The sequence below is a fragment of the Saccostrea cucullata genome, unplaced genomic scaffold (genome assembly GCF_032062105.1).
Source record: "Saccostrea cucullata isolate Sc308-1 unplaced genomic scaffold, CSIRO_AGI_Scuc_v1 ctg487, whole genome shotgun sequence".
Taxonomy (NCBI): Eukaryota; Metazoa; Mollusca; class Bivalvia; order Ostreida; family Ostreidae; genus Saccostrea; species Saccostrea cuccullata.
Genome location: NW_026920923.1, coordinates 151,787 through 162,500, shown reverse-complemented (window position 1 = coordinate 162,500; position 10,714 = coordinate 151,787). Strand labels below are relative to the sequence as shown.

Genomic DNA, 10,714 nt, shown 5'->3' with positions numbered 1-10,714 from the left:
TAGGATCATAGGGAAACCTTTTAAAATCTTCTTTTCAAGTACTTCAAAGCCAGGCTTCGTTATATTTATTGGGTATCATCCTCAGGTAGTGTAGATTCAAGTTTGTTCAAATCATGACCCCCTGGGGGGGGGGGGGGGGGTTGTAAAATTCAAGCCCCCCCCCCCCCACCCAGTTTACTTTCAGTTCTGAACTGATCTGTGTTTTTTTCCTAGCCAATTGCTCAGGTGAGCGATGTGGCCCCTGGGCCTCTTGTTTGGGAGTAGTCTTTCATTTGTATTTTTGTTAATGAAACTAATGTGTTTCTTTGAAATGTAGGAGAAGAGGAGGAAGATGCAGAAGATCAAGAAGAAGAAACAGCAGAGGAAGAACCAGTCAGAGCAGTAAATGAAGAAGAGATGGAAGAGGAGGGACAGCTGTATGACCATCTTCACCAAATCTTCATCACCAAGAACGTAGTGCTGTGTAGTGAGGTCCAGAAAAACTTCCGGGAGCTTAGTCATGCCTGTGACGTGGCTAAGAACTTTGTTTCCATGGAGGACCAGGTTCTTCCTAACAGGATACAGGACATTGGTGATTACCAGTTCCCAGTATTCACCACATCAAAGAAACTGCTCCTGATGCTGGATGCTTCCCTAGAACCACCATACTTCTTTGACAGAAATGAAGATGGAAGTTTAAAGGTTAACTTATGATAGTTTCTTTACATGGACTGAATTGGTTTTCCCTTACTAATGTAAGATTAATAATGTGTGATGATTTTGAAATTCAGGAATACTGTGTACATTGTAGGTGGATGTCCAAGGATGGTCAGAAACAGATGGGGCTCTAAGCTTCCTCCCGATGTTAGAGGAGGTTTCAGATGATGAAGAAGATGAGGATGACCAGTACCAAGATGCAGATGAAGATGAAGCCAACAGTGATGAAGATCAAGATCTTGGAGCCCGCCCCCGCAAGAAAGTGGACCCAAGGAGGGAGGTCACGTATGAAGTGTTTGCTGAGGAAATCTGGCCAAGAATAAGTAAAAAGTGGTCAGGGCGCTATCACCCATCTCTCATCTGGATGGAAATCATGTCCTTCATCAGGGGCTCGTTTGAAGCTCTCTCCAAGCCTAATGGACACTTGTCTAAACAGGAATACTTGGATTTAGGAAGAAAAAGGGCTCCTAATTTCTCTGGGGAAAGAGAGCACATTTATGAGATTTTTAAGAAGTATGACCACTTCAAGAGCCAAAAATTTCTGTTTGATGAAACTGATTTGGTGCAAAATGTCTATAATAGGTTTGTGTTAAAAAATTTTGTATTGTGTTAGGTACAAAAACTTCATGCTAATTTGATTCCACATTTCAAGTTCTGTTTAGGATACTTTACTGACAAAGCAGATATTTATGATTCATAGAATTCTGACAAACATATTGAAATTGCTTTGTAGGTTTAAAAAGGAGAAAGAAATGAAGTGGATCATACATCAGATTTACGTAGATGAGACACAGGACTTTACACAGGCTGAGTTGTGCCTCCTTCTGCGGGTGTGTCAGTCACCAAACGAGATGTTCCTGACGGGCGACACAGCACAGAGCATCATGAGAGGAATAGCCTTTAGGTTCAACGATCTCCGCTCTCTCTTCTTCTATGCCAAGAGATCCATGCATGCTATTGGCAAGGCATCTGGTGTTAAAGTGCCAAAACAGGTAATTATACCAACTGCAAATGAAATTAGGGGTATGTAGTAATCACCATGTCCATCTGTCTGCATTCCATCCATCCATCTGACCATGCAGTTTTGATTGGGCTATAACTATGTGTTGAGAAGCATTAAAAGCACATCCTTGATGCAAGGATTGGTTACAACCTGAGAGTGTGTTTTTACTTGATCCAAGGTCATTTAAGTAAGTTCAAGGTCACTAGCAGAAAAAGTTTAAAGTGTGTCTCTGGTCCATAGCTCCATAATGGAGAAACATTCGAGTTGGAATTGCTTCATGCAAAGATTGCTTATTTCCTAGAGGTGTGTTGTGACTTTGACTCAAGGTTATTCTGATAATGTCAAGGTCACTGGCAGAAAAAGTAATTTACGTCCTCTTCATTATTCATTAATAGATGAAAAGAACCCTCATTGATCAATTGCATGAAGTGCTGAGTAAAGATCTAATTTGTAGCCCTTCACAGGAATATATAGATGTTCCATATGAATGAATTTATTTGGTATAAAACTACCTCAACCATAAAGTCCCCACCCCCCAAAAAATATTCAAAAATAGCAAAATAACTTTTGTATATAAAGGAGTATTATAGTGTAGTGGAATGCACTGTCTATTCATTTCCAGAACTATTATAATTTTGACTTTTTCAAAATCTTGTAGGTTTACCAGCTGACTCACAATTATCGTTCCCATGCGGGTATTCTGTCTCTAGCTTCCAGTATTCTAGAACTAATGGTGGAATTCTTCCCAGAATCCTTTGATCGACTTCAGAAAGACCAAGGGCTGTTCCAGGGACCTGCTCCTGTATTACTGGAGTCCTGTAGCTTCAGGTATTTTTGTGGATTTGTGCCTGTAAAATTTTTATAAAGACTTCCACCCTTAAATTCAATTACATAATTTAACCTAAATGCACTTTGCAATTACCAGAGATGTGATGATAAAAGATTAAACAATTATTGCTGTAATGAGGTCCATATGATAATTTATTGACCCAAGGAGGACAATACTCACAGATTATAGTACAGTTAATTCTCGATAAACCGCCACCTTTTGTACTTTAGAAATCATGGCGGTATAACGAATTTGGCGATGAATTGAATGTCCCATCTTTTAGGAAACAAGAAGAAGAGTTACCGTTCTTAGAAATACCATTTAGTGTTTCTATTCTTATCATTACACGTACATGTATATAAAAACATATTTCTAAATTTGAAAATACTTTTATATGTACAATTTTGCCAAAACAAAATGTGCAGTTGTGAAATAAAGACAAGTACATTTCTTTGTATATAAATCTGCACGTCTGATATTGAAAAAATAACGTGTTGGGTCGATCGTCGTGATATATTGCCGATAGTAGGTAAAATGAATTCTTGAATAAATTCATTGTTTATGGCATCATTGTTAATGAAACGTTCACAATTTATACCGTATAATTATTTTTTAAAGTTTAAAGCAGAGATCATCAAAATAATATCGTTATATCAGTGTACTTTAACAAAGACCGCTTTCGTCACAGTGGCGAAGCCGTGACTAAATGATTTTTTATTAAACGGAATACAAAGTTATTATAACAGTTCATGTTAAAATTATTGTTTATTTAAATCTTATTTAATTATTTAATTGCATGTACCTTGCTGGGTTTGCATACTTTACAACAGGGGAAGTGTCAACCAATTAGCCACGCTTCACTGACCACATGCACCTGTGGCGGTATATCGAGATAATTAACACTTAAAAATGGACGTTTGTTGTGAAAACAGGGTGGCGGATGGCGATATGCGAATTTGGCGTTATAAAGAGAATTTTATATAGCAGGAAAAACGTTCTTGCGAAATCGTGGCGGTATTGCGAAAATGGCGATGAATCGAATGGCGATAATTCGAGAATTGACTGTATTGGCTAAAAAAAGACACTTGAACCATCACTCTTAATGGCTTGTCATTTGATGTATTTAATGCATTTTAAGTATGCTGTGGCTAATTTCCAGGAAAAAGGTACATCTGCAGCTTTTTATCACTTGAGAAAAAGTATTTTTATGAATGAAACATTGTAGAAGTGTCTTTTTAAGTAATAATTAATTCATTCACAGTGATTTGGCAGTGCTGTTGAGAGGGAATAAGAGAAAGACGTCTCACATTGAGTTTGGAGCTCACCAGGCTATCCTAGTGGTGAATGATGCAGCGAGGGAGAACATTCCAGAGGAGTTAAACCTCGGGCTCATTCTGACAATCTACGAGGCCAAGGGTCTGGAGTTTGATGACATACTCCTATATAACTTCTTCAAAGACTCACAGGTAGGGCGGGGACTGGATTTTTCCTATTAGCTGTATTTTATTGTTTTGTATTTATTTAAAAAAGGTGTTTGAACTGGAGTATTCCTAAGAATAATTAATGGTTAAGATAAAATTGATGAAACATTTTGCATCATTGGTAGGCCACGAAAGAGTGGAGAGTGGTGACTGAGTATCTAGAGAAGTTGGCAGCAAATAATGCACAGAACAAACCAGACACCTCCGAGAGTTTGGTAGAAATTGATGCAGGTAAACTTTGAATAGGCAAAACGAATATAAATAATTTATAAAGTTATTCCATTATGAGGCAGGTGTTCTTTTGCTTCTACCGTAATTTTCGGATAATAGGTCGATACTTTTTTTCTCAGAGATTATACGAATTTTTCTAAGGATCAAGTTCTGCTCCAAAATCAATAAAATTTACATCAATTTCAAAGCAAATCTGTGCCACTTTCATAACTTTTTTCATTATTTTACACAGAAAAATTAATGCCCAGGTAAACAATAACATATTTATTCTATAGCTTTCTTACAAAATAAATTCCATTAATTATCCGTTGATGACAAAGGAAAACAACATTGCTTCATCTATTAAATAATTCCTCAATGTATTAGCCATTAACATCATGCAGTATCCATCTTGTGAAGTTATCACCGTTTACTAAAAGTAAAACCGCAACGGTATCAAAATTTTAAGAAATATGCATTGGTTTGTTTCAAGATTACAACATGTTTAATTTTCTTGTTCATGTCCAAATGCATGTTTTTACAAAGTACTGGTGTTCTGTAAATTTAAACCAGTAGAGCTACAGTCTTCAGAGACTTCTGGTCTTTCACTGTGTCCAAATATTTTTTACATTGTCAAAGAGCAGTATTTTTTAAGCAAGAATTCAAGCAATAAATGCTGACCGTATAATTTACATTGAATTACTGGCATACAAAGATTGGCCAACACAATTTTAATTGCTGAAAGATGAAGCACCTTATACTGTGTACACAAAGGTGTAACACCTGTGTTCAGTTGGATCTTTGATGAGGACATGGACAAACGAGCACCTATGTTTGAGTACTTTAAAGCTCGCAAACTCACAAGGATTATTACAAGCTCAGAAGTGGAAGATGGTATTGAATAAAAAAACATTTATATGATGATTATCATCTTTTTTAATAAATATGTAGTCAAAATCATTAGCACCTGTCCAACATTAAAACTCTTCATCATAAATGATTACATATTTCAGAGACAGCAGGTGGGATGTTTGCAGAAGAGTCAACACTAGAGGAATGGCTGAAGAGAGGAGAGGAATTCATGAAGCATTCTTTGTATGAAGTAGCAGCCAAGTGCTTCAATCGAGGGAAGGACTTCCACATGGAGAAAATAGCCCAGGCTCATCAGTCTGCTCTTGTTGCTTCAAGGTCTGTGTGCTTATTGCAATACACAGTATTATAGAGGCACCAGTTAATTAGGCTTTCAGTGTAGGCGCATAAAATCAGTTCAACTGATTTTGTTCATTGTGTTCCAGAATGAAGGAAAATCCTTCCAAAATGAGGGAGGCTTTCCTGAGGGCTGCTGAGAAATTCCTGGAATGTGAACTTCCCAACAAAGCTGTCATCTGTCTGCAGAATTCACGAGAAAAGGAACTGGTGGCTCACCTGTATGAGAAAATCAATCAGGTGGGTAGTAAGAAAAAGTAAAGTAGAAAAATTCTAACTGGTTTTTGTTCACTGACAATCTTTAAAAAAGAAGCAGATTTAAAGTAATGAATATTTCAATTTTGAATATTATAGCTTGAAAAAGCTGGGGAGACGTATAGAAAACTGAAGCGTCCTGCTGAAGGCAGTAGGTGCTATGAACAGTTGGGAAAATTCAACTTAGCTGTGGATACCTTAGTAGAAAATGATCTGTATGAAATGGCTATTGATACACTGCAGAGATACAAACTTCTGAAAGAGGTATTTAATGGGGAGGTTTTTATCAAGTGTAGTTTAGGCCATAATAAAAATATTCCTGAAGCATTCTCATGAAGTAGCCCGCTTCCGCCCACATGAGAAAATACCCCCGCTCTCGATTTTTTTTCATTTCTGTGTGCTTATTGCGTCTTAATTATAGATCGGGTTAATTAGGTTTCATGTACCATTCTACTTTCGTTTTAAATCCTTCGCAAAATGACATGATTTTGACAGCTGAAATGATGGTAATTGCTGTAATACAAAGCTGTATATATTTTAAACAAGGGAATTGGTTATGAAAAATCATTGGTGGGATGTGAAAATATAGTAAGAGAAAAATTCTAACCTTTTTGTATGACTCTTTAAAAAAGGGCAGATTTATAATGATATTTCAAATTACAGCGATTGATCAGGTCAATAAAAAATCTGCAAAATTGAAAAAATAAAAAATATAATATAAAAGAGCCACCCGCCCGCCTCGATTTTTAAAAAAACTCGGATGAGAATCTAGCAATTTATTTATTATGGCCTTATAATTGCTGGAGATAATCTTGTTTGTTTAAAGTTTTCTCATCAATTTCAAAACTTTTGTGTGAAATTGCCGTGTAATCTGCCTGTCAAGGAGAACAGAAGTAACTTTGCAAATTTTTCCTTAATTCTGACATATCACATTGCTTTCCATTGGAATTTTTTTTTTTTTATTATCCATGATTTCTGTAAAATTTAAGGATTTGGAAAGAAAAAGAATACCACTGCCACAGATTCTGAGAGAAAATGCTCCAAGAAAGCTGCACACAGTAGAAAGTTTGAGTTTTAAGGCAGCGGAGATTTACCATCGCTCCAAGAACAAGGAGAAAATGATGGCTGCCCTCAGTCGTCTGCCAAAGCTAGAGGAGAGAACGGACTTCCTGATCCGCAAAAGTTACATAGAGGAGGCAGCAAATCTGTTTCAGGATGCAGGTAGGTGTAAACAGTTAGATTTTGAAGTTTGAGTTTGCAGGTGAGAGGTAGTTTCAAAAGAATATGAAGACAATCTTCTGTTCAAAGACAATACAAACTGAAATTTTATTACTGGTATTCTGTTCACTTTTATATTTTTATTGTCTCTTTGTTTCAGAAAAGCTCAGGGAAGCAGTGGATCTGTATTCTAAAGGAGGCATGAACAAGAAAGCTTTGGAGTGTGCCCAGAAGTTAGGAGACAAGGATGTAGTTGGACAGAGTTTGATCCTAGACAGCAAAGTAAGGCTGAGCCAGTATGATAAATATGAGGACATTGATGAAGAAGAGAAGAGTGAAATCTGTGAAAATCTGAATCAGGCGTTTTACAATCTTCATGATTTGGAGAACAAGGTAGCTGCAGGAGAAGCGGCTTTTCTGAGAGGGGAACTCACTGGGAATACAGAGTTCATTAACAAGGCTTTCGGAGAATTTTCTCATTCTCGGCCAACTCGATCAGAGGCAGGGCAATTGGAGTGCATGCATTGGATGGTCCACAACTCTGACTTGATGAACAGGACTAATCTTAAGCAGTGTATACTGGGAATGCAAAACCTCTTCAGAGTCTTGGTGGTACTTGCAAAACCTATCAATGAAGAGGAAAGATATCGCCTTCAAGAAATCTTCAAATTCTTTGGGTTTTATCCAGCTGATGATGACAATAGTCTTGTTTATTATCCTAAACAACTTCCAAGAGCACTGTTGGTTTTGCATCAGACATCCAAGCAAGATTTTAGATGTAAAGAGAATAAGATGAAGGTACAGATAGAGATTAGCAAATTTCTGGTAAAGAGAGGGATTGAATGGAAGAGGAGACTAGAAGAGGCCATCACTACAAACAGGAACAGAAGGAGTCAGTGTCCAGCCTTCAAGCTTGGGGAACAATGTAGAGATGAATCTCCTTGTCCTTACCTTCATGTCTCTGTAACACCCAAGAGTTTTGATCTTTTGACAGAATTTGACATGTTGGCTGTTGAACTTGAAATGTATGTTGATCATGGTGCAGAAGACGTTTATGAAAGAAACAAAGAAGTAGATTTGTCTTGTTTCATTCCAGGAGATCTAGCAGAAAGATATAAAGCATGTGATTGGTTGCTGGAAGATCTGCTGCCGGCAAATTATCATATAGCAAAAATATCCTCAGATTCCAATAGGGTTCATGATTTGCTGAGGAAGTTGAGATACCCAAAGTTCCAGCATGTTAGGAAAAGAATGATAAGGTACTTGAAGAACCTGTATGACAAAATGAGAAGCAGTGAGAGAAAAGACAATATCAAAGTTTTCGTAATGATTCGCTTTGTCAATCATTTGCTAAATCTGCAGCTCAAGCCTAAACCTGAAGAAATTATGTTTACATTCGAACAATCCATGGATCAGGAATGTCCAAAGAGAGACGAAAGGAGAAGAAAGGATTGGGCAATGAAGCTGGGATTGATGATAGATGAAATTAGTGGGAAAACCTACATCCGTTCCATTGCCAGAAGGTTCTATGATGGGTATGATCAGATAATGGGGTTCAATAATGATCCAGCTGAAGCACTTATCCAGTTCACAAAATTCTGTGTCTTATTGAGCAACACTGGAAGTATAGAGCTTCTCCCTCACTATCATCACCTGTTTTTGTGGATGGAGTACTATACCACAGTTGCTTTTTCTCTGTCTGCCAAAGTACAGAACACGCCAAACTTCTTTTTCGTTATTCCAGAGTCCTTCATTTCAGTAGTCTACTTCATAGATTCCACCTTCGTTCGTGAGAGTGGGGTGCCAACTTTTGAAGCTGTTCACAGACACAGAAGCTTGAAGCCCAATGACACCGTTCTCTTTCAGAATCGTTTAAAACGGATAATAGGAATTCTCTGTGGATTTCACTCAAGGATAAACCTTTTGCATCACATTTTTCAGTCAAGCAGTCCAGAAAAGGAAATTGAAGATAGCAGATTTGGTCTAGCAGAAAGACTTTTTGTGCTTTTATTGGTGTTTGTTTGCAACCTTGGTAAAAGTGTTTTTCCTGATGTTGAAACTGCTTTGATGGGAGAGCTGTGTAAAATCAAGGTATTGGAGCATTACCCTAGCAGACTTTCTGAGACTCTGAAACTGGTGCAGCAGGCAGATGGACCAGCAGACGTAGCCAAGGCACTCCAGATTCTGCTATCCAAGAGAGAGAATGATTCTCTGAGATATTGTGTCTGGGATAATGGTGTGCCAAGGAATGGTCTAAAAAGTCTGGAGCTAAAAGCTGTGGAACTCAACAAAAAGTTCTTCATGGAAGAAGAGACACTTCAAGCTATGAATAATCCTCATGATGTGGTCTTAAGTACTGCAGAGACAGTGGTGCAAGATGATATGGATACACAGATCACAATGGAAGAAAGACTGAAGATAGACCGAAATAGGCAAGAGCAGGAGAGGAAGGAGAAAGAGGATAAAGCCAGCAGAATTATCACCGAGTTCATACGAAGATCTATCCTGAGGACAAAAGCCCAAGTGTTGTCTGCTCTTGTAGAAGATCAAATAAAACGGGAAAAGGATGAGGAGAGGATGAAAATGTTTGAGTCTGCACAAATATCAGACAGTAAATGTGGAATTTGTGGAGTGCAGTTACAAGTGATGGCCACTTACCATGCTTTTCCTGTGGACAGACAGATTTCTACCGAGTCTCAAATGTCCCAGACGCTCCAACCTCCCAGTCCTTTAAAGCTTCCACAGCCACATTTTGATCCGACGCAACAGAGTCCATTTCCCCGAAGTCCAGAAATACCAAAGGACAATCCATTTGCCAAGCTGCTTGAAAATCCTTTTGATTTACTGACTGATTCTGCTCCACAAGTGTCAAAACTGGAAACCAGAGAAGATCACGAACGAAGTGAAAAACACAGGGAAATGGTGAAATTCTACCAGCACTTCAGAAGCAAATTTAAGACAGAGATTTCAGATCCACTAGAAGAAGTGAAAAGTTTCATCCAGAGGCATAAATTAGGACCAGAGGTAGCAGAAAAATATTACAAGGGGGAGGCTTATAGCATTGTAAAATGCTGTAAGCAAAAGGATATGGTGGATGGCAAAATCAGAACTATAATCGAGAAATGTGACTGGCAGAATACAGAAATACAACAGGATGTGGACATCATGTTGGGACTCTTTAGTGAAATCAGGAAACACGTGGAGGATGAAGCAAAGAAAAGAAAAGAGGTGGGTGATGAGATTTTTGCTCTAATTATATGAAAAAGAAACAGCTTAAATTAATAATGAACAGAAGAGTCATAGTTACTCAAAAGGGTATCGTGGTCCATTGGTCTCTTTTTCTAGACTGTTCTTTTAATACCTTAGTAACTCAAGCCTAATACATGTATGTGTTTTATGATGAAAAACCAATTGAGCTTTAACAAGCTTTCTTTTCATCTTTTTCACTAGAGGTCAGACAGACAGAGAGAAGAAGCTCAGCGGGCCAAGCCCAGCCCTGAGAACTGGGAGGATGACCTGTATGATCATATTGAACAAGTAGTGGAGGAACCTCAGAGGGAAAAACGGTCCAGTAAAGGGAGGGGGAAAAAGAAAAGCGCCACACACTGAAGGGGGGGGGGATAGGGTGACCTGTTTTATGACGATCCTAGATTTAACAAGTTGTGACTAGGAACCCCAGAGGGAAAAACGGTCCAGGGGAAGGGGGAAAAAGAAGAGTGCCACTCACTGAAGGGGGGGGGGGATAGGGTGACCTGTACGATCCTATTGAACAAGTTGTGGAGGAACCCCAGAGGGAAAAACGGTCCAGGGGAAGGG

General features: G+C 38.3%; 1 protein-coding gene across 1 annotated transcript in view; it reads left to right on the top strand.

The window, feature by feature from the left end:
• LOC134258658 (TPR and ankyrin repeat-containing protein 1-like) overlaps positions 1–10,513 on the top strand; it is a 30,955-nt gene extending 20,442 nt beyond the window's left edge. Inside the window, exons 22-34 of the mRNA XM_062741201.1 lie at positions 317–681; positions 791–1,278; positions 1,430–1,688; positions 2,358–2,527; positions 3,790–3,994; positions 4,135–4,240; positions 4,994–5,113; positions 5,233–5,407; positions 5,515–5,665; positions 5,780–5,944; positions 6,670–6,901; positions 7,059–10,126; positions 10,349–10,513. Of these exons, the coding sequence (XP_062597185.1) occupies positions 317–681; positions 791–1,278; positions 1,430–1,688; positions 2,358–2,527; positions 3,790–3,994; positions 4,135–4,240; positions 4,994–5,113; positions 5,233–5,407; positions 5,515–5,665; positions 5,780–5,944; positions 6,670–6,901; positions 7,059–10,126; positions 10,349–10,507 (5,663 nt within the window). The 3' untranslated portion in view covers positions 10,508–10,513. The remainder of the gene's footprint in view (positions 1–316; positions 682–790; positions 1,279–1,429; positions 1,689–2,357; positions 2,528–3,789; positions 3,995–4,134; positions 4,241–4,993; positions 5,114–5,232; positions 5,408–5,514; positions 5,666–5,779; positions 5,945–6,669; positions 6,902–7,058; positions 10,127–10,348) is intronic.
• Positions 10,514–10,714: the final 201 nt, after the last annotated feature.